At 44.3% G+C, this 24,668-nt stretch overlaps 1 protein-coding gene across 1 annotated transcript; it reads right to left on the reverse strand.

Moving 5' to 3' along the window:
• Nucleotides 1–1,499: 1,499 nt before the first annotated feature.
• Nucleotides 1,500–5,284, reverse strand: ftr14l (finTRIM family, member 14-like). The gene is made up of 7 exons (XM_038990877.1): nt 5,120–5,284; nt 4,517–4,774; nt 4,229–4,324; nt 3,749–3,982; nt 3,278–3,437; nt 2,086–2,222; nt 1,500–1,886 (listed from the first exon to the last, which is right to left on the reverse strand). The coding sequence occupies exons 1-7, from the start codon at nt 5,282–5,284 to the stop codon at nt 1,500–1,502; spliced, it is 1,437 nt and encodes a 478-aa protein (XP_038846805.1).
• Between the last annotated feature and the right edge of the window lie 19,384 nt (nt 5,285–24,668).

Below are 24,668 nucleotides of genomic sequence, written 5' to 3' on the forward strand. Positions count from 1 at the left end.
CTGGATAACTAGGTGGACGTGACCAGCCGCAATCTCTGATCAGAGCCCCATCTGTTTTGAGCCCCACATTATTAGCAACAAAAAAAACACACAGGCTTGCCTGTTTTGCATGTTATTTTGGCATTAATATGTGTCACAAATCAGTTTGCAAACAATGTAAATATATATATATAACTGAGTTAATAAAGCCGCATACAAACATGGTCTTTTTTTGTAATTCAACGATATTGAAATCAATGTCATTTCCTATTTTTCTAATTGTAGGCTGCCTACAGTCTGTCATTTTTGACTCAATATATTTAATGATGTTTAACAACATGTGCTTAATGATATGCCAAGTCTTGATTTACATTGACATTTTAGTCATTATAGGGTAGGCTAAGCATTAGAATAAGCCGCCACAATATTTGCAGCCGTAGGTGATAATATCTTTCAAGGAGCTGAGCCTTTGTCAGTATTGTGGAATAATTATAATTTTAAGGTAAAATTAGACTTTCTTTCCATACTATCAGTATCGACTGTAGGCCTATGCCTCAATGATGTACTTAAAGTCAGGGAACGTTCTCTCTGCATGGTCTTTTGGGAAATGTTACAGCTTCGGCCTTTTTTGCAACAAAGCGTCATTCAAACGTTCGTAAGCCTAAATTCCTTTGCTATCGGGAAACCCGGCCCAGGTCATTTGGTTCTTATATTAGATGAAGAACATTGATAACACATTAATCTGTTGTACAAATAAAGAAAATATCTGACATTATATTCCCATTTCAACTTTGCTGTGCTTTTAAACGGTTAAAAGCGCAGTGATAGACATTTGGGTGACAAACTAAACCAAAAATGTAATTGTTTTTCTATTGGAATTTGGTTGTGCTTTTAGATGGTTGAAAGCATAGTGATAACACATTGGTCTTTTTGAGTGATTATAGGTTGTTAATTAACATCACAATCGCATATTACCCAATTCTCCATGTTGAAAGTACATTGTGTGCCCAGTGGGAATACCATAGGGTAGGGTCCACTTTTCTTACATTCATTATGATTATACAATATCTGATTATTATAAAAGGGAAAGAAAGGGACATGGTAAGTAATACAGGAAAGAAAGGTCCAATAACATCCAACAGTAATGGTCTCACCGAACTGTCAGAGCAGATTCCGTCCCATCACTCATCTTAAAGCTTTCTAAACATTTGCTTACTCTTTTCCAGTAATACTTTTTTTTTCTTCTCATAAAATATAAAACATTGTATCTCTCTGTAATTACATAGGTATTAAAATGTCATTCATCTATTTTAGTGACAGAATTATACACACTTTATAATGAGCATCAATCTATTTACAGGTACATTTCAAACAATATGTCATACAGTATAGCCTCCCTGTATGTAAGCATACAACAACTTCAAGAGGTCTGGACCTTTATGGCACAGATTTAGTGAGATTTCTCTGTAACCATAGGGTCGCTGGTTCAAGACCCCCATTTAGTGTTTCCCACTCAATCATTATACTAGTTTCACACTGGAACCAAAGCCCCACACACTGAAGGCAGGGTAGAGAGGCTCTATGAAGGTGGTCTGTACTTTGTGAAGGAGGTTCATGCTATCAGACACACTGTAAAACGCCAGAGTCCCCTTTATCTGGTCCACATACACTCCTACCCTTGAGGACCTGGGCTTGGCTATATCTGTGCTCTGGTTCTTGTGCACAAAGGAATATTTGTCCTCAGAGCAGTACAGGCTCCAGGACTTGTCGTTCCAACCCAGGCTACATTCGTTGCTGTTGCCCTTGCGGTTGATGCTCTGAAAGGTGACGGCGATGTCTATCTCCGTTCCTCTCCAGTCTACCTCCCAGTAGCAGCGACTCCCTGACAGACCCTCCTTACACAGCAGCTGGGATGGAAGAGAGTTGAGTTGAATTGAATTGAATGAGTTTAGTTAATTGGATATGAATCTGACCATCCACCCACCCACCATACAATGTAAAGCACTATGAGTGCTTTGTAAAATATTATATGAAACTATGAGAAAGCCCTATCCTTTCCTAGTCTAAGTCATGTGATGTCACACCTGAGCAAAAAAAGTTTCTTACCTGCTGCCAGTGGTCGAACCTGTCTGGATGGTCTGGGTAGTTCTTGGGTTCGCTCATCATCTTGGCTACAGTGTTGCCCTCAGATAGGTACAGGTTGGGGTGGGCACTGTTGACATCCAGGGTCGGCTGGACCAGGTCTGGAACAGAGGGATAAAAGCTTTAGAATAGAAAGATAGACCAAACCAATAAATACTGTGGCAATTTCAGGGGGGTGTCCCCAACCAGGACTTGAATGCAGGACCCTGAAACTGTCAATCCAACACTTAACATTTACAGCAGGGGGTTTGAACAAGATAGACCAAACAATGACCAAACAAGGCCTACATCAGAGGAACTACCAGTGTGATATGCTGTTTAATTATGCTGTTGTTTCCTTATAGTTGCCGAGGAGTAACAACTTATAAAGTGGAAGCTCCAGTTGCACTTCTCTCTTATTAAAAGAGAAGAAACTCTGTCCCGTGACACATGATTAGGTGTCAATATTGCGTAACTGTTTGTTTAATCATAAATGTTCCGTGTTTTTCCACCGCTGGGAGCGACACAGTTATGGATGCTTTTCACCTAACCTGTTCTGCAGGTAGACAGACTATCTCTGTCACTGTGGCACACTGGTTTCAATGCCAGTTTCATCCATCATGATAATGTGACCACAGGAAAGTCGTGTTACATTTACTTCCTTCCTTCAAATGAATATGAGTGTCTGCTGTTACAGGAGACAGGGCACAAATTGAAATAGACACACTGTTATTTAATAAAAAACGTGTTAAAATTACTCACATTTCTTGAAATCCTCTCTTGTCTTTGGTTCTGAATATTCTCTTGTCTTGGTTTCAAGTTCTTCTCGTGCCATTTGTTCTAGTGGTTGGATAATGTGGACCTCTTTGACTGTGGAGACAGACAGACAGACAGACAGACAGACAGACAGACAGACAGACAGACAGACAGACAGACAGACAGACAGACAGACAGACAGACAGACAGACAGACAGACAGACAGACAGACAGACAGACAGACAGACAGACCGCAGTAATAAATATTTGGTACAAACAAAAACAATTAAATAGCGAATAAATACACAACTGTGAAAACGGAATGAATCAAAACACTAATTTTCAAACATAGCATGACATACATTGTAAAGAATAACCAGAGCCAAGTCACCCAAAAATAAGAAATCACTGTGTAACTCACCTGCTGAGGCGATTTTGCTGATTTCCGTCTTGTTGATTTCCTCCACTTGCACCTTCAACGCAGCGATGGCTCTCTTGGCTCCATCGAAGGAGTAGTATGGCACGACAGTGACATTGTTTAGATCCTCATACCCAGAGGGACCAGACAGAGACTGCCAGCTCTAGAAGAACAATGGAGAAAAGGTTGGAAAAGAGGAGCATGATGATGACTTTGAGCAATTCAGTTAAATAGCCACATTGATGATACAACATAATTACGCTGATTAATTAAGCTGAAATTGAGTTTGAATTAAGTTGAAAGGACAGGTGAAACAACGTGGTTTCAATCCACTTTTGCCCAGTATACATTTAGTGCCTGGAGGGAAGTCTGATACTCCAGCTTCATCACGTTCCTGTGCCAGTTCCAGTAGCCAAGTGAATACAAGACTATGAAGTCTGGCAGTGTGAGACTGTAACTGTACATTATACCAACCTGTAGGAAGTGTATGTGGTCGTCAGTGTGGGAGAGTTTCTCCAGGTCAGTGTGTTTCTTCCTCAGCAGAGTTATCTCTTCTTCCAGGCGGTCCAACAGTCCCTCAGCCTGGATCACTGTGGTCTTCTCCTGGGCTCGCACCAGCTCCCTCACCTCTATGTACCTTCTCTCTATGGAGCGCAGCAGCTCTGTGAAGATACGTTCGTTTTCATCCAACACCGCCTGTGCAGAGTGCTGTATGGGGGAAATAGAGGGAGAGATAATAGAGCGGGAGTAAATGAAAGAGGGGACATGTAAGCAAGAAAGAGGGAGGGGAAAAGGGGAGGTTAAAGAGAGAGGGACATCCCCAGTTTGTTAGGAAGAGTCTCTTACGAGTTTTGGGGGGTTTATTGATGTGATTTAAAATAATAAGCTCTCCCACCCACTGCTTGCATGCAAAGTTTCAAAATGCATGCATAGTTTCATAATGTTTTAACCCACCTTGACTGACTCCACAGCCTGGCGAAGGTCTGTCCACTTCTTCACTCTCTGATCAATCCTCTGCTGAGACTTCATTAGAGTGGACCCCAGCTGTTTCTGTAGGGGACAAAGTTTACACAATGTTATAGGAGCATCAACATATGAACCAGGCCTATGATGGATGTCATAATGTCTTATGTAGTATCTGTTATAAAGGCTTTATGAATGCATAGGGTGTGTAAAAAAAGGCCAGCTGTCTGAGGCTTTTTTAAGGGGGACTAGAGTATAGTATTACTAAAACTAACGTACTTGTTTCTCAACCCTCTCAGTGCCAGCCGGCACAGTGTCGTGGCGCTTGTGTTCATCCATCATGCAGAGGACACAGACTGAGGTCTGGTCGGTGCGGCAGAACACCTCCAGCAGCTTGTCGTGCTGGGCACAGATCTTCTCCCTCATCTGGCCCGTGGCCTTCACCAGCTTGTGTTTCATCAAGGCTGGGTACTCATAGTGGGACTGGAGGTGGGTCTCACAGTAGGAGGCCAGGCACAGTAGGCAGGACTTCACAGCCTTAAGAAGAATACGACACAACACAGGTTTTATATGACACTTTTACAGAACCTAAAGACACTTTACAATACAGAACAAAAAAAATAAACAAAACAATGTCGAACAATGTTATGGGGGTAACAGGTCGTCTACAGTATAGCGTTTAAGAGTGTTGGGCCAGTAACCAAAAAGTCACTGGTTTGAATCCCCGAGCTGACTAGTTGAAAAATATGCCGTTGTGCCCTTGAGCAAGGCACTTAACCCTAATTGCTCCTGTAAGTCGCTCTGTGTAAGAGCATCTGCTAAATGACTAAAATGTATAAAGATTTTATATAAGTTTTTTCACCAAAATAAAATAAACCAAACCTTCTGTTTCCGAGTGGTGCAGAAGTCACAAAGGACATCACCTGGCTTGGAGGTTTTGGGCTGAGACTGGGAACTCAGGGTAGTGGAGCGCCGTTGGGCCTGCCCTCCCAAAGTGCTGTACTTGCTGGTAATGTCCAGGTCCAAGGTACTGGCACGGCGAGACATCTCTCCTGGGACAAGTAGTAGTCAGATCCTCAGGTAGAAGTGAGATCCCTAAAGGTGAGGTCCTCAGGTGAGATCCACAGGTAAATGAGCAGTACAGATTTAAAAGGGGGTGTCAGAAGGTTAAAGTGAGGTCTAAAGATTAAATCCACAGGTAAAAGTGTGACCCACAAGTAAAAAGTTAAAGTTGAGTTTCCACATTTAAATTAGGAAAGATCTACTGGTAAATTAGGTGAGATCAGCAGGTGAAGAATGTTCACATATGTAGGAGATGGGATGCGTAGGTAAAAGTGAAATCCACAGAGATAGATGTTGACAAGTGGTTGGTTTCAGTGAAACTGTGTGACTGGAATGTATGTGTTTGAGAGAGAGAGAGATTGTCAGTAATGAAGCCTGGTCACTGGGCTAAACCAGTCCTCCTGGTTGGATGTTTAAAGGTTGGAGAGGTGTGGCTCTTCACTGCACACAGGTGCTGCATTTCACAAAAAGACAGGTGAGCACAAAGGAATTTAATGCAGAGGGGAGTTTCAACAAGGAAGACACTAAAACAAGGTGTTATTTCACAAAGAATGATCAGTAAGTTGGCTAGCTAACTTTTATAAACACCTATAAATAACTTCCTTTTATGGTTTGTAAAGGAAGAAGCCAAAGTTCAATATACTGATAAAATCTGTCAATTATACCATGCCCAACTAAAATGTATAAATTACAGGAAACTGATCCAGTTTCGTGTTAAACTTCTATTCAGATGAGTGCTTCATTCATGCAACCACACTGTAACGAGTGTGCTGATAGTCAGGAAGCAAGTTCAGGGAGTGAGTGATTTATTAAATAAATGCAACTAAATACAAAACAAGAAACACAAACAACGCACAGACATGACACTGGAACAGAAACAATGATGCCTGGGGAAGGAACCAAAGGGAGTGACATATATAGGGCAGGTAATCAAGGAGGTGATGGAATCCAGGTGAGTCTGAAGACGTGCGTAACGATGGTGATAGGTGTGCGCCATAGCAAGCAGTCTGGTGACCTAGAGGCCGGAGAGGGAGCACACGTGACACACACTTTGAGATCAAAACATCCCTTCATTCTGAAAGTGTTCATCTACAGGAAAAGGAGGAGCAAACTCCTTGGTGTCCACATCACCAAGAAACTATCATGGTCCAAACACACCAAGACAGTCGTGAAGAGGGCACGACAAAACCTTTTCCCCCTCAGGAGACTGAAAAGATTTGGCATGGGTCCCCAGATGATTTTACACTGTTACACTGCTGCTACTCGCTGTTTATCTATACATAGTCACTTTACCCCTACCTACATGTACAAATTACCTCAACTAACCTGTACCCCGCACATTGACTTGGTACCGGTACGCCCTCTATTGTTATTTAATTTTTTACTTTAGTTTATATAGTAAATATTTTCTTACCGCTATTTCTTGAAATACATTGTTGGTTAAGGGCTTGTAAGTAAGCATTTCACTAAGGTGTTGTATTCGGCACATGTGACAAATAACATTTGATTTGATTTGTCCACTGCTGTCTCCTAGGCAGCGTTTACACAGGCAGCCCAATTCTGATATTTTGCCACTAATTGGTCTTTTGAGCAATCACATCAGATCGTTTGACATCAGATCTTTTTCAGAGCCGATCTAAATTGGTCAAAACACCAATTAGTGAACAAAAAGAAAATAATTGGGCTGCCTGTCTAAACACAGCTCTAGTGTTGATGGCTGTATGTCTGTATTGCATAATTAACATGACTGTGTAACGAGGTAAACCAAAGACACTTATACAAGAACATCCTCTTTGGGTAAACCCCAGTCAATCTGGAAAATGTCAAGAACTTTGAAAGTTTCTTCAAGTGCAGTCGCATAAACCATCAAGAGCTATGATGAAAGCCCAAATAAATGCTTCAGAGTTCAAGAAACAGACACATCAGAAGAGACTGTGTGAATCAGGCCTTCATGGTCAAATTGCTGCAAAGAAACCACTACTAAAGGACACCAATAAGAAGCAGAGACTTGCTTGGGCCAAGAAAATCGAGCAATGGACATTAGACCGGTGGAAATCTGTCCTTTGGTCTGATGAGTCCAAATTTTAGATTTTTGGTTCCAACCGCTATGTCTTTGTGAGACGCAGAGTAGGTGAACGGATGATCTCTGCATGTGTGGTTCCCACAGTGAAGCATGGAGAAAGAGGTGTGATGGTGCTTTGCTGGTGACACTGTTGGTGATTTATTTAGAATTCAAGGCACACTTAACCATCATGGCTACCACTGCATTCTGCAGTGATACGCCATCCCATCTGGTTTGCGCTTAGTGGGACTATCATTTGTTTTTCAACAGCACAATGACCCAACACACCTCCATGCTGTGTAAGGGTTATTTGACCAAAAAGGAGAGTGATGGAGTGCTGCATCAGATGACCTGGCCTCCACAATCACCCGACCTCAACCTCAAAAATTGACTTAAATTTTTTTGATGGTTTGGGATGAGTTGGACCGCAGAGTGAAGGAAAAACAGCCAACAAGTGCTCAGCATATGTGGGAACTCCTTCAAGACTGTGGGAAAATCATTCCAGGTGAAGCTGGTTGAGAGACTGCCAAGAATGTGCAAAGCTGTCATCAAGGAAAAGGGTGGCTGTGTAGTGGTGTACATAGAATACATCTTGGTGTACTCCACTACACGTGAGCAACATGTCTCTCATGTCAGGTCTGTTTTGGAGAGGCTGATAAGGCATCACCTGTATGCCAAGGCGGAGAAGTGCCTTTTCTTCCAGCAGGCAGTCTCCTTCCTGGGCTATCGGATATCCACCGCAGGAGTGGAGATGGAAGAGCAGAGGATCAGTGCAGTACGGTCGTGGCCTGTTCCATCCAACATAAATGCGGTGCAGCGCTTCCTAGGTTTTGACAACATTAGGGGTTTCAGCACAGTGGTGGCCCCTCTCACCTCCCTCCTGAAGGGAGGTCTTCGACAGCTGCGCTGGACTGAGGCCAACTGAGGCCAAACGCTCAAGGAACGTTTTACGAACGCACCTGTTCTGGCTCATCCTGACCCATCTCTGCCCTTCATCGTGGAGGTGGATGCCTCCGAGGTTGGAGTAGTGGCTGTTCTCTCCCAACGCACTAGATCGCCGCCTAAACTCCATCCATGCGCCTTCTACTCACGGAAGCTGTCTCCCGCGGAGCAGAATTACAACGTGGGGAGTTATGAGTTTCTGGCCGTCAAGAAGGAGCTGAAAACATGGCGGCACTGACTGGAGGGTGCTCAACACCCATTCCTGGTTTGGACGGACCCCCGGAACCTAGAGTATATTCAAGCAGCGAAGAGGCTGAACCCGCGTCAGGCCAGGTGGGCCATATTCTTCGCCAGGTTTGACTTTACCCTCACCAACCAGCCGGGATCTAAGAACGTAAAGACCGATGCGTTGTCCCGGGTGCATGACACAGAGGATCGGAGGGAGAAAGTGACACCCATTATTCCCCTGTACCGCATTGTGGCTCCTGTCGTTTTGAATGTGGACGCGGACATCCATCGAGCCCTTCAACAGGAGCCCTCACCTGCCCACTGTCTCGAAGGGCGTACCTACTCTGATGTGTGGGACCGTCTCCTCGCCTGGGCACACACAGCACCTGTGCCGGGGCACCCAGGTATAGCCCGTACTATCGGCTGTCTCTCCGGCAAGTACTGGTGGCCTACCTTGGCCCAGGACGTTCGGGTTTACGCCTCTTCCTGCTCCACCTGCGCACAGAGCAATACACGAGACACCTCCCCTATGGCAAACTCCACCCGCTGCCGGTTCCACAACGACCCTGGTCCCATCTCTCTGTGGACTTTGTCACAGACCTTCCCCCCTCGGAGGGGCATGCCACCATCCTGGTCGTTGTGGACCAGTTTTCCAAAGCCTGTCGTTTGATTCCTCTGCCTGGTCTCCCTACGGCCATGCACACCGCGGAGGCTCTCTTCTCTCACGTCTTCCGGCACTACAGGATCCCAGAGGACATCGTGTCTGAACGTGGTCCTCAGTTCATCTACCGTGTCTGGAAGGCCTTCATGGAACGACTGGGTGTCATGGTCAGCCTCACCTCCAGGTACCGTCCCCAATCAAATGGGCAGGTGGAAAGCGTAAATCAGGAACTGGGTAGGTACCTTCATAGATACTGTCAGGACTGGCCGGGGGAGTGGGCTGCGTTTCTGCCTTGGGCAGAATACGCACAAAACTCCCTCTGTCATTCTTCCACTAACCTCACACCCTTTCAGTGTGTTCTAGGCTATCAGCCGGCCCTGACACCCTGGCACCGGAGTCAGATCGAGGCTCCTGCGGTGAGCGATTGGTTCCGGCGCGCCGAGGAGGTATGGAACACAGCGTACATCCGTTTCCAGTGCGTCAACCTCCGGCAGAGGGCACAGGCCTATTGTCACCACAGTTTGGCCCCAGTCTTTCAAAGTCCTGAGGAGAGTCAATGAGGTGATGTACAGATTACAGCTCCCCGTCAATTACCGTATCTCACCCTCATTTCATGTATCTCTCCTCCGGCCGGGGCCAGCTGGTCCCTTGGCTAGTGCTGGACCCCACAACGCACCTCCCCACCCCCCCCCTTGGACGTCGAGGGGGCCCCGGCCTCCTCCTTCCGCAGCTTGTTGGACTCATGGCGTCGTGGGGGTCTATCCAGTACCTGGTCGACTGGGAGGGGTACGGTCCCGAAGAGCAGTGCTGGGTTCCGCCGCGGGACGTCCTGGACTGTTCTCTCATTTGAGACTTCCACAGGTGCTTTCGGCGCCGACAGAGATGGCCGCTTCGCTTCGCGTTCCTAGGAAACTATGCAGTATTTTGTTTTTTTACGTGTTATTTCTTACATTGGTACCCCAGGTAATCTTAGGTTTTATCACATACAGTCGGCAGGAACTACTGAATATAAGATCAACGTCAACTCACCATCATTATGACCAGGAATATGACTTTCCCGAAGCGGATCCAGTGTTTTGCCTTCCACCTAGGACAATGGATCTGATCCCAGCCGGCGAACCTAAACAACGTCGCCGTAAAAGGGGCAAACGAAGCGGTCTTCTGGTCAGGCTCCGGAGACGGGCACATTGCGCACCCCTCCCTAGCATACTACCCGCCAATGTCCAGTCTCTTGACAACAAGGTTGATGAAATCCGAGCAAGGGTTGCCTTCCAGAGAGACATCAGAGACTGTAACGTTCTTTGCTTCACGGAAACATGGCTCACTCGAGAGACGCTATCGGAGTCGGTGCAGCCAGCTGGTTTCTTCATGCATCGCGCCGACAGAAACAAACATCTTTCTGGTAAGAAGAGGGGCGGGGGGGTATGCCTTATGATTAACGAGACGTGGTGTGATCATAACAACATACAGGAACTCAAGTCCTTCTGCTCACCTGACTTAAAATTCCTCACAATCAAATGTCGACCGCATTATCTACCAAGAGAATTCTCTTCAATTATAATCACAGCCGTATATATTCCCCTCCAAGCAGACACATCGATGGCCCTGAACGAACTTCATTTGACTCTATGTAAACTGGAAACCACATATCCTGAGGCTGCATTCATTGTAGCTGGGGATTTTAACAAGGCTAATCTGAAAACAAGACTCCCTAAATTCTATCAGCATATCGATTGCGCAACCAGGGCTGGTAAAACCCTGGATCATTGTTATTCTAACTTCCGCGACGTATATAAGGCCCTCCCCCGCTCTCCTTTCGGAAAAGCTGACCACGACTCCATTTTGTTGCTTCCAGCCTACAGACAGAAACTAAAACAAGAAGCTCCCGCGCTCAGGTCTGTTCAACGCTGGTCCGACCAATCTGATTCCACGCTTCAAGACTGCTTCGATCACGTGGATTGGGATATGTTCCGCATTGCGCCCAACAACAACATTGACGAATACGCTGATTCGGAGAGCGAGTTCATGAGAAAGTGCATTGGCGATGTCGTACCCACAACAACTATTAAAACATTCCCAACCCAGAAACCGTGGATTGATGGCATCATTCGCACGAAACTGAAAGCGCGAACCACTGCTTTTAACCAGGGCAAGGTGACCGGAAACATGACCGAATACAAACAGTGTAGCTATTCCCTCCGCAAGGCAATCAAACAAGCTAAGCGTCAGTATAGAGACAAAGTAGAGTTGCAATTCAACAGCTCAGACACAAGAGGTATGTGGCAGGGTCTACAGTCAATCACGGATTACAAAAAGAAAACCAGCCCCGTTGCGGACCAGGATGTCTTGCTCCCAGACAGACTAAATAACTTCTTCGCTCGCTTTGAGGACAATACAGTGCCACTGACACGGCCCGCTACCAGTCCACCTGGCCGTGCTGCTGCTCCAGTTTCAACTGTTCTGCCTGTGGCTATGGAACCCTGGCCTGTTCACCGGACGTGCTACCTGTCCCAGACCTGCTGTTTTCAACTCTAGAGACAGCAGGAGCGGTAGAGATACTCTTAATGATTGGCTATGAAAAGCCAACTGACATTTACTCCTGAGGTGCTGACTTGTTGCACCCTCGACAACTACTGTGATTATTATTATTTGACCATGCTGGTCATTTATGAACATTTGAACATCCTGGCCATGTTCTGTTATAATCTCCACCCGGCACAGCCAGAAGAGGACTGGCCAACCCTCATAGCCTGGTTCCTCTAGGTTTCTTCCTAGGTTTTGGCCTTTCTAAATCAAATCAAATCAAATGTATTTATATAGCCCTTCGTACATCAGCTGATATCTCAAAGTGCTGTACAGAAACCCAGCCTAAAACCCCAAACAGCAAGCAATGCAGGTGTAGAAGCACTGTGGCTAGGAAAAACTCCCTAGAAAGGCCAAAACCTAGGAAGAAACCTAGAGAGGAACCAGGCTATGTCAGTCCTCTTCTGGCTGTGCCGGGTGGAGATTATAACAGAACATGGCCAAGATGTTCAAATGTTGCAGCATAAATGTTCAAACTACTGCAGCATAGGGCCTCCCGGGTGGCGCAGTGGTCTAGGGCACTGCATCGCAGTGCTAACTGCGCCACCAGAGTCTCTGGGTTCGCGCCCAGGCTCTGTCGCAGCCGGCCGCGACCGGGAGGTCCGTGGGGCGACGCACAATTGGCATAGCGTCGTCCGGGTTAGGGAGGGTTTGGCCGGTAGGGATATCCTTGTCTCATCGCGCTCCAGCGACTCCTGTGGCGGGCCGGGCGCAGTGCGCGCTAACCAAGGGGGCCAGGTACACGGTGTTTCCTCCGACACATTGGTGCGGCTGGCTTCCGGGTTGGAGGCGCGCTGTGTTAAGAAGCAGTGCGGCTTGGTTGGGTTGTGCTTCGGAGGACGCATGGCTTTCGACCTTCGTCTCTCCCGAGCCCGTACGGGAGTTGTAGCGATGAGACAAGATAGTAATTACTAGCGATTGGATACCACGAAAATTGGGGAGAAAATGGGATAAAAATAAAAAATAAAAAAAATAAAAATAATAATACTGCAGCATAAATACTGGAGGCTGAGACAGAAGGGGTCAGGAGACACTGTGGCCCCATCCGATGATAACCCCCGGACAGGGCCAAACAGGAAGGCCTGCGTCTTGTGACCGTAGCGTACGTGTAGGTATGTACGGCAGGACCAACTCGGAAAGATAGGTAGGAGCAAGCCCATGTAACGCTTTGTAGGTTAACAGTAAAACCTTGAAATCAGCCCTTGCCTTAACAGGAAGCCAGTGTAGGGAGGCTAGCACTGGAGTAATATGATCAAATGTTTTGGTTCTAGTCAGGATTCTAGCAGCCGTATTTAGCACTAACTGAAGTTTATTTAGTGCTTTATCCGGGTAGCCGGAAAGTAGAGCATTGCAGTAGTCTAACCTAGAAGTATTATTAGAAGTAGTCATTTTTCTGCATCATTTTTGGACAGAAAGTTTCTGATTTTTGCAATGTTACGTAGATGGAAAAAAGCTGTCCTTGAAACAGTCTTGATATGTTCGTCAAAAGAGAGATCAGGGTCCAGAGTAACGCCGAGGTCCTTCACAGTTTTATTTGAGACGACTTTACAACCATCAAGATTAATTGTCAGATTCAACAGAAGATCTCTTTGTTTCTTGGGACCTAAAACAAGCATCTCTGTTTTGTCCGAGTTTAAAAGTAGAACGTTTTCAGCCATCCACTTCTTTATGTCTGAAACACAGGCTTCTAGCGAGGGCAATTTTGGGGCTTCACCATGTTTCATTGAAATGTACCGCTGTATGTCATCCGCATAGCAGTGAAAGTTAACATTATGTTTTCGAATGACATCCCCAAGAGGTAAAATATATAGTGAAAACAATAGTGGTCCTAAAACGGAACCTTGAGGAACACCGAAATTTACAGTTGATTTGTCAGAGGACAAACCATTCACAGGGACAAACTGATATCTTTCCGACAGATAAGATCTAAACCAGGCCAGAACTTGTCCGTGTAGACCAATTTGGGTTTCCAATCTCTCCAAAAGAATGTGGTGATCGATGGTATCAAAGGCAGCACTAAGGTCTAGTAGCACGAGGACAGATGCAGAGCCTCGGTCTGATGCCATTAAAAGGTCATTTACCACCTTCACAAGTGCAGTCTCAGTGCTATGATGGGGTCTAAAACCAGACTGAAGCATTTCGTATACATTGTTTGTCTTCAGGAAGGAAGTGAGGTGCTGCGCAACAGCTTTTCCTAAAATTTTTGGGAGGAATGGAAGATTCGATATAGGCCGATAGTTTTTTATATTTTCTGGGTCAAGGTTTGGCTTTTCAAGAGAGGCTTTATTACTGGCACTTTTAGTGAGTTTGGTACACATCCGGTGGATAGAGAGCCATTTATTATGTTCAACATAGGAGGGCCAAGCACATGAAGCACCTCTTTAAGTAGTTTAGTTGGAATAGGGTCCAGTATGCAGCTTGAAGGTTTAGAGGCCATGATTATTTTCATCATTGTGTCAAGAGATATAGTACTAAAACACTTAAGTGTCTCTCTTGATCCTAGGTCCTGGCAGAGTTGTGCAGACTCAGGACAGCTGAGCTTTGGAGGAATACGCAGATTTAAAGAGGAGTCCGTAATTTGCTTTCTAATGGTCATGATCTTTTCCTCAAAGAAGTTCATGAATTTATTACTGCTGAAGTGAAAGCCATCCTCACTTGGGGAACGCTGCTTTTTAGTTAGCTTTGCGACAGTATCAAAAATAAATTTTGGGAGTTCTTTCTTGGGAGTTTTACCTAGCCACAGTGCTTCTACACCTGCATTGCTTGCTGTTTGGGGTTTTAGGCTGGGTTTCTGTACAGCACTTTGAGATATCAGCTGATGTAAGAAGGGCTTTATAAATACATTTGATTTGATTTGGTTTTGTTTGAGAGAGAGAGAGAGAGAGAGGGAGTGAGAAGAGAGATGACAAGAAGAATAAACAAACAAATCCCACTCTATGGGCTGCAACAACATTAATGATTGATCAGCACTAGCCCAAACCTTACCTTTTACCCTAATCATAACTCCAAACCATAAAACGTAAAGGAATGCTTCGGGATTTTGGCAATGAGGCCATCCATCTACTTCCCCAGAGTCAGATGAACTTGATTATGCTAGCAGATCCCCATAGACTTTCAGTCATTGCGCTAACGCTAGTTAGCATTCGCTTGTGAAACTACCTCTACCATTTTTACATAACTGTGTCCAGTATGAAGGAAGTTAGAGGTAGTTTCACAAGCGAATGCTAACTAGTGTTAGCGCAATGACTGGAAGTCTATGGGGATCTGCTAGCATAATCAAGTTCATCTGACTCTGCGGAAGTAGATAAAGGGCCTCGTTGCCAAAATCCCGAAGTATCCCTTTAACCTCAACACTAGCCAATGAAAAAGCAGAACCATTTGTGGTTGTAGCCTGTAGAGGGGGCCTGTTTTCTATCTCCACATCAGCTCGTTATATATTTGACCACCAGGAGGGGATGTTTAGTAGGTGAGCTCTTTAGGGACTTCCCAGGTGAATTCACTCCGGCCAAAGTGGCCGTAGCACGCTGTGTTCTGGTAGATTGGCCTCTTCAGGTTCAGCTCCCTGTGGAGCGAGCGATAAAACACACATCAGAGGTGGGAAAGACACACCTGTAACAGCATTTGATACACAAATGTATACTACCACTGCTTGTGTAACGTAAATGTCCACACAAATCTCTCAATGACATGATAAGCATGACTTACAACTTTAGAGGGGTTTGCACTCTCCTTCACTGCAGCCGACGTGAGTAAAACATTTAAACGTGTTAACCCTCGCAAGGCTGCAGGCCCAGACGGCATCCCCAGCCGCGTCCTCAGAGCATGCGCAGACCAGCTGGCTGGTGTGTTTACGGACATATTCAATCAATCCTTATCCCAGTCTGCTGTTCCCACATGCTTCAAGAGGGCCACCATTGTTCCTGTTCCCAAGAAAGCTAAGGTAACTGAGCTAAACGACTACCGCCCCGTAGCACTCACTTCCGTCATCATGAAGTGCTTTGAGAGACTAGTCAAGGACCATATCACCTCCACCCTACCTGACACCCTAGACCCACTCCAATTTGCTTACCGCCCCAATAGATCCACAGACGACGCAATCACAACCACACTGCACACTGCCCTAACCCATCTGGACAAGAGGAATACCTATGTGAGAATGCTGTTCATCGACTACAGCTCAGCATTTAACACCATAGTACCCTTCAAACTCGTCATCAAGCTCGAGACCCTGGGTCTCATCCCCGCCCTGTGCAACTGGGTACTGGACTTCCTGACGGGCCGCCCCCAGGTGGTGAGGGTAGGTAACAACATCTCCACCCCGCTGATCCTCAACACTGGGGCCCCACAAGGGTGCGTTCTGAGCCCTCTCCTGTACTCCCTGTTCACCCACGACTGCGTGGCCATGCACGCCTCCAACTCAATCATGAAGTTTGCGGACGACACTACAGTGGTAGGCTTGATTACCAACAACAACGAGACGGCCTAAAGGGAGGAGGTGAGGGCCCTCGGAGTGTGGTGTCAGGAAAATAACCTCACACTCAACGTCAACAAAACAAAGGAGATGATCGTGGACTTCAGGAAACAGCAGAGGGAGCACCCCCCTATCCACATCGACGGGACAGTAGTGGAGAGGGTAGTAAGTTTTAAGTTCCTCGGCGTAAACATCACGGACAAACTGAATTGGTCCACCCACACAGACAGCGTTGTGAAGAAGACGCAGCAGTGCCTCTTCAACCTCAGGAGGCTGAAGAAATTTGGCTTGTCACCAAAAGCACTCAAACTTTTACAGATGCACAATCGAGACCATCCTGTCGGGCTGTATCACCGCCTGGTACGGCAACTGCTCCGCCCACAACCGTAAGGCTCTCCAGAGGGTAGTGAGGTCTGCACAACGCATCACTGGGGGCAAACTACCTGCCCTCCAGGACACCTACACCACCCGATGTCACAGGAAGGCCATAAAGATCATCAAGGACAACAACCACCCGAGCCACTGCCTGTTCACTCCGCTATCATCCAGAAGGCGAGGTCAGTACAGGTGCATCAAAGCAGGGACCGAGAGACTGAAAAACAGCTTCTATCTCAAGGCCATCAGACTGTTAAACAGCCACCACTAACATCGAGTGGCTGCTGCCAACATACTGACTCAACTCCAGCTCACTTTAATAATGGAATTGATGGAAATTGATCAAAAATGTATCTTGAACTTTGGGTTTCGTCCTGGTGCTAATTTGAGTCAAAAATAAATTTGAACATAATTTGAGTCAATTGGAGGTGTACCTGTGGATGTATTTCAAGGACTACCTTCAAACTCAGCTTACATATCCAAGCCTTTTGCCAGCTTTATGTGATTAATTTGTTGAATTTCCATTGAATTGTTTGCTTTACTGTTCAATTTCTTTGCTTGTAGATGTAGAAAATAGTAAAAATTTAAAAAAAAACTGGAATGAGTAGGTGTGCCCAAACTGGTACTGTATATAAAACACAGCGAAATCGTTTTTTTGATTGCACTGGGCCTTTAAAAACTCACTGCATCTCCTGCATCTCCTACAAAATATGTCCTTGCTGATACTGGTCTTCTCTTAATTTGTTTTTACTTTTACCCCTTTTTCTCCCCAATTGGTAGTTATGGTCTTGTCCCATCGCTGCAAATCCCCTACGGACTCGGTCACGGCCGGATGTCGCGAAGCAGGTTGAGAGCATCAAGTTCCTTAATGTCCACATCAATAACAAACTAGAATGGTCCAAACACACCAAGACAGTCGTGAAGAGGGCACGACAAAGCCTATTCCCCCTCAGGAAACTAAAAAGATTTGGCATGGGTACTGAGATCCTCAAAAGATTCTACAGCTGCAACATCGAGAGCATCCTGACCGGTTGCATCACTGCCTCGTACGGCAATTGCTCGGCCTCTGACCGCAAGGCACTACAGAGGATAGTACTTACAGGTCCAGTACATCACTGGGCTAAGCTGCCTGCCATCCAGGATCTCTACACCAGGCGGTGTCAGAAGAAGGCCCTAAAAATTGTCAAAGACCCCAGCCACCCCAGTCATAGACTGTTCTCTCTACTACCGCATGGCAAGCGGTACCGGAGTGCCAAGTCTAGGACAAAAAGGCTTCTCAACAGTTTTTACCCCCAAGCCATAAGACTCCTGAACAGGTAATGAAATGGCTACCCATTTCAAATAAAGTGACTATTTGCATTGTGTGCCCCCCCAACCCCTCTTTTTTACACTGCTGCTACTCTCTGTTTATCATATGCATAGTCACTTTAACTATACATTCATGTACATACTACCTCAATTGGGCCGACCAACCAATGCTCCCGCACATTGGCTAATCTGTAAGGATCTGGGTGTAGCTGGTGCAGAGGAGTCAGGCACAGGACAGCAGAGATGAGTAACAAAAGGAACTTTACTCAAAAATTCTAAATACATGAAGTAACACCAAGCCCACAAACATCGGACCGAACTTACAAAAAACAAACAAGCACAAAAACCATGGGGAAAACAGAGGGTTAAATAATGAACATGTAATTGGGGAATTGAAAACAAAGACAAAACAAATGGAAATGAAAAGTGGATCGGCGATGGCTAGAAGGACGGTCACGTCGACCGCCACCCGAACAAGGAGAGGGACCGACTTCGGCGGAAGTCGTGACATAACCGGGCTATCTGCATTGTGTCCCGCCACCCGCCAACCCCTCTGACGCTACTGCTACTCTCTGTTCATCATATATGCATAGTCACTTTAACCATATCTACACTACCTCAATCAGCCTGACTAACCGGTGTCTGTATGTAGCCTCACTACTGTATATAGCCTGTCTTTTTACTGTTGTTTTATTTCTTTACTTACCTATTGTTCACCTAATACCTCTTTTGCACTATTGGTTAGAGCCTGTAAGTAAGCATTTCACTGTAAGGTCTACTACACCTGTTGTTTTTTGCGCACGTGACAAATAAACTTTGATTTGATTTGACACAGCCTGGGATTGAACCCGGGTCTGTAGTGACCCCTCAAGCACTGCGATGCAGTGCCTTAGATCGCTGTGCCACTCAGGAGGCCGATACTGGTCTTCTCTACATTGAGAATCTGCATATAAACCATTTAACCAACCTGCAGGAGTTAAATGTCAGGATAAACAATTTCCTCTCAATGCACCTCCCATCTTATGCCATCAACTTCACAGATTTCAGGATGATGGATCTGCATGCTAATAACATACAGTGCCTTCAGAAAGTGTTCATAACCCTTGACTTATTCCACATTTTGTTGTGTTACAGCCTGAATTCAAAATTGATTAAAACAATTATAATCTCAACCATCTACATACAATAATACAATAATAACGTACAATAATAATGACAAAGTGAAAATATGTTTTTAGACATTTTTGCAAATTTATTGAGAATGAAATACAGAAATATATAATTTACATAAGTATTCACACCCCTGAGTCAATACATGTTAGAATCATCTTTGGCAGCAATTACAGCTATGAGTCTTTCTGTGTAACTATTTTGAAGTCTTGCCATAGATTTTCAAGCAGATTTAAGTCAACTGTAACTTGGCCACTCAGGAACATTCACTTGGTATGCAACTCCAGTGTAGATTTTGTCTTGTGTTTCAGGTTATTGTCCTGGTGAAAGATGAATTTGTCTTCCGGTGTCTGGTGGAAAGCAGACATAACTAGGTTTTCATCTATGATTTTGCCAGTGCTTAGCACCATTCAGTTTCTTTTTTATCCTGAAAAACTTCCCAGTTCTTAACAATTACAAGCATACCTATAATATGATGCTGCCACGACTATGCTTGAAAATATAGAGTGTGGTATTCAGTAATATGTTGTATTGGATTTGCCCCTAACATAACACTTTGTAGTCAGGACAAAAAGTTAATTGCTTTGTCACATTTTTTGCAGTATTACTTTAGTGCCTTGTTGCAAACAGGATGTATGTTTTGGAATATTTTTATTCTATACAGGCTTTCTTCTTTGCACTCTGTCAATTAGGTTAGTATTATGGAGTAATTACAATGTTGTTGATCCATTCTCTGTTTTCTCCTATCACAGCCATTAAACTGTGTAACTGTTTTAAAGTCACCATTGGCCTCATGGTGAAATCCCTGAATGGTTTCCTTCCTCTCCGGCAACTGAGTTAGTTACACCGTCCGAGTGTAATTAATAACTTCACCATGCAAATAGATATTTAATGTCGTCTTTTTTTATTTTTACCCATTTACCAATAGGTGCTCTTCTTTGCGAAACATTGCAAAACCTTAATGGTCTTTGTGGTTAAATCTGTTTTTGAAATTCACTGCCGGACTAAAGGAACCTTACAGATAATTGTATATGTGTGGGATACAGAGATGAGGTAGTCATTCAAAAATTATATTAAACACTATTATTGCACACAGAGTGAGTCCATGCAACTTATTATGTGACTTGTTAAGCACATTTTTACTCCTGAATGTAGTGGTTAGTGGTTAGTAGACTGGCGAGCATCACCGGTTTACTAACCATCGGTCCTGGCAACCCATCCTTACGCACACTTGGTAACCTTCATTACGCACACCTGCGCCTCATTAGGCACACCTGGACTTCATTGCCTCCCTGATTAATTCCCCTTTATATAGCGCTCCGTTGTTATCACCCACCAGGCAATATTGTTTATGTTTCCATGTTTAGACGTGGTTCTTGGTTTGTAGCGGTCAATATGCGGCGGCATTAAACTCACTAACTGCACTTGCTTCCTGACTCTATGTTACAGACTTTCACAAATGAGTTTCTCTTCCACGGACTTGAGAATCTGAGAGTGTTCAAGATGTCAGGCATTCGTTACCAAGGCAATTTCATTGCTCCTTTGTTTTTGAACCTCACTCTTCTGGTAACATTGGACATTTAATCTTCTGTTGATGAGAAGCTGCCTTGCAATTCTTTAGCTAATCTGGATAGGTTAAGACATTTCTGTCACGATCGTCGTTAGGAGAAAGAGAGGAGGACCAAAATGCAGCTTGATGATTATCCATTTTAATGAACACGAATAATCTAACAAAAACAACAAAACACGAGAACGAAACGAAACAGTCCTGAACGGTGAACATACACAAACACAGGAACAGGAACAATCACCCTGTAACGTTCGTCTAAGTCGTTCTCCTCCTCAGACGAGGAGGAGCAAGGATCGGACCAAAATGCAGCGGGTGATGAATACATGATGAATTTATTTAGACAAGACGAAACACGAAGCACACTTGATAAATACAAAATAACAAAACGACGTAGACCGACCTGAACATGAGAACTTAACAAACAACGAAGAACGCACGAACAGGAACAGACTACACAAACGAAACAGTCCCGTGTGGTACAAACACTGACACGGAAGACAATCACCCACAAACAAACAGTGAGAACAGCCTACCTTAATATGGTTCTCAATCAGAGGAAACGTCAAACACCTGCCCCTGATTGAGAACCATATAAGGCTAATTAACCATGAACCTAAACAAGAAACAAATAACATAGACTGCCCACCCCAACTCACGCCCTGACCATACTAAACAAATACAAAAACAACAGAAAACAGAAAACAGGTCAGGAACGTGACACACCCACAACCCACAAACAAAACAGGCTACCTAAATATGGTTCCCAATCAGAGACAACGACTAACACCTGCCTCTGATTGAGAACCATATCAGGCCAAACACATAGAAATAGACAAACTAGACATACAACATAGAATGCCCACTCAAATCACACCCTGACCAAACAAAACATAGAAACATACAAAGCAAACTATGGTCAGGGCGTGACAATTTCACTCACAATGGAAATAAATTGACAGCTGTGGATTTCTTGGGAAATTCTAGCATTGATGCACTTACATGGATGGACATAGGCCAAAATCGCATTACTACAATTCTTATAAACATTCAATATAATCACCGGAAAACATTAGTGTTTTAACTGTGTTCATTTTAGCACTCTTTTTAGATTTAGTCTTTGTCATTTTGATTAAAGTATCAAATCTTAGTCACAATTTTGTTGTTTGAATCATGATTTAGTCTATAGCAGTGGCCAAAAGTTTTGAGAATGACACAAATATTAATTTTCACAAAGTCTGCTGCCTCAGCTTGTATGATGGCAATTTGCATATACTCCAGAATGTTATGAAGAGTGATCAGATGAATTGCAATTAATTACAAAGTCCCTCTTTGCCATGCGAATGAACTGAATCCCAAAAAACATTTCCACTGCATTTCAGCCCTGCCACAAAAGGACCAGCTGACATCATGTCAGTGATTCTCTCGTTAACACAGGTGTGAGGCAGGAGATCACTCTGTCATGCTGATTGAGTTCAAATAACAGACTGGAAGCTTCAAAAGGAGGGCGGTGCTTGGAATCATTGTTCTTCCTCTGTCAAATATGGTTACCTGCAAGGAAACACGTGCCTTCATCATTGCTTTGCACAAAAAGGACTTCACAGGCAAGGATATTACTGCCAGTAAGATTGCACCTAAATCAACCATTTATCGGATCATCAAGAACTCCAAGGAGAGCGGTTCAATTGTTGTGAAGAAGGCTTCAGGGCGCCCAAGAAAGTCCAGCAAGCGCCAGGACCGTCTCTTAAAGTTGATTCAGCTGCGGGAAGCTCTGCACCACCAGTACAGAGCTTGTTCAGCAGGCAGGTGTGAGTGCATCTGCACGCACAGTGAGGTGAAGACTTTTGGAGGATGGCCTGGTGTCAAGAAGGGCAGCAAAGAAGCCACTTCTCTCCAGGAAAAACATCAGGGACAGACTGATATTCTGCAAAAGGTACAGGGATTGGACTGCTGAGGACTGGGGTAAAGTCATTTCTCTGATAAATCCCCTTTCCGATCGTTTGGGGCATACGGAAAAAAAGCTTGTCCGGAGAAGACAAGGTGAGCGCTACCATCAGTCCTGTGTCATGCCAACAGTAAAGCATCCTGAGACCATTCATGTGTGGGGTTGCTTCTCAGCCAAGGGAGTGGGCTCACTCACAATTTTGCCTAAGAACACAACCATGAATAAAGAATGGTACCAACACATCCTCAGAGAACAACTTCTCCCAACCATCCAGGAACAGTTTGGTGACAAACAATGCCTTTTCCAGCATAAGGCAAAAGTGATAACTAAGTGGCTCGGGGAACAAAACATTGATATTTTGGGTCCATGGCCAGGAAACTCCCCAGACCTTAATCCCATTGAGAATTTGTGGTCAATCCTCAAGAGGCGGGTGGACAAACAAAAACCCACAAATTCTGACAAACTCCAAGCATTGATTATGCAAGAATGGGCTGCCATCAGTCAGGATGTGGCCCAGAAGTTAATTGAAAGCATGCCAGGGCGGATTGCAGAGGTCTTGAAAAAGAAGGGTCAACACTGCAAATATTGACTCTTTGCATCAACTTCATGCAATTGTCAATAAAATCCTTTGACACTTATGAAATGCTTGTAATTATACTTCAGTATTCCATAGTAACATCTGACAAAAATATCTAAAGACACTGAAGCAGCAAACTTTGTGGAAATTAATATTTGTGTCATTCTCAAAACATTTGGCCACAACTGTACAGTAGCTATTGCCAAAATAATGAAAACAGTGGGCCATTTTAGTCAACTAAAAGCCTGTTCATTTTAGTCACATTACATTTGCATTGCCTCATTAACCTATAGTAAACATAAATCACTGACTTCCATGTGCACAAACAAACATAGCCTACCAACATATTTGTCTGCATAACATCCTATTCTCTTCCCAACCACAGAAATATGACAAACATATATAAGAAACAACTTTCTGGCCATGTAAATTCCTAATTCAGTTTACATAGATATTGCACATTACATACAACACAAACAGACACACACAAGCGCAGAGAGAGAGATGCACGATCATGAGATGGTGCTGCAAAGTATTGGAAAAATAAACTCAGCAAAAAAAGAAACGTCCCTTTTTCAGGACCCTGTCTTTCAAAGATAATTCGTAAATTGTAAAGGGTTTAAAACTTCTTATGGCTGCAGCCCGACGTCGGTACACTTATGACAACAGCCAGCTCAAAGTGCAGGGCGCGAAATTCAAAAGATATTTTTTTTAAATATTTAACTTTCACACATTAACAAGTCCAAGACACCAGATGAAAGGTACACATCTTGTGAATCAAGCCAACATGTCCGATTTTTAAAATGTTTTACAGGGAAGACACAATATGTAAATCTATTAGCTAACCACGTTAGCAAAAGACACCATTTTTCATTACTCCACCAGTTATTTACTCCATCAGTAGCTATCACAAATTCGACCAAATAAAGATATAAATAGCCACTAACCAAGAAACAAATTCATCAGATGACAGTCTGATAACATATTTATTGTATAGCATATGTTTTGTTAGAAAAATGTGCATATTTCAGGTATAAATCATAGTTTACATTGCAGCTACAGTCAGAAATTGCACCGAAAGCAGACAGAAAAATTACAGACACCAACGCCAAATAACTAAATACTCATCATAAAACATTTCTGAAAAATACATAGTGTACAGCAATTGAAAGACAGGCATCTTGTGATTCCAGACAATATTTCCGATTTATCAAGTGTTTTACAGCGAAAACAAAATGTAGCGTTATATTAGCTTAGCACAATAGCCAGAAACACTTGGGCGCCGGCGACTACGGCAGATATATGAAATAACATCATAAAATGGGTCTTACTTTTTACTTTTGCATCAGAATGTTGGACAAGGTGTCCTTTGTCCAGAACAGTCGTTGTTTGGATTCAGAACGGACACTTTCCCTCTTCATTTAGCAAGCGCGCTAGCCGGGTGCCACGACACTCTCCATGTCAACAAACGGAAGAGAAC

This window comes from Salvelinus namaycush, chromosome 4 (genome assembly GCF_016432855.1).
Source record: "Salvelinus namaycush isolate Seneca chromosome 4, SaNama_1.0, whole genome shotgun sequence".
Taxonomy (NCBI): Eukaryota; Metazoa; Chordata; class Actinopteri; order Salmoniformes; family Salmonidae; genus Salvelinus; species Salvelinus namaycush.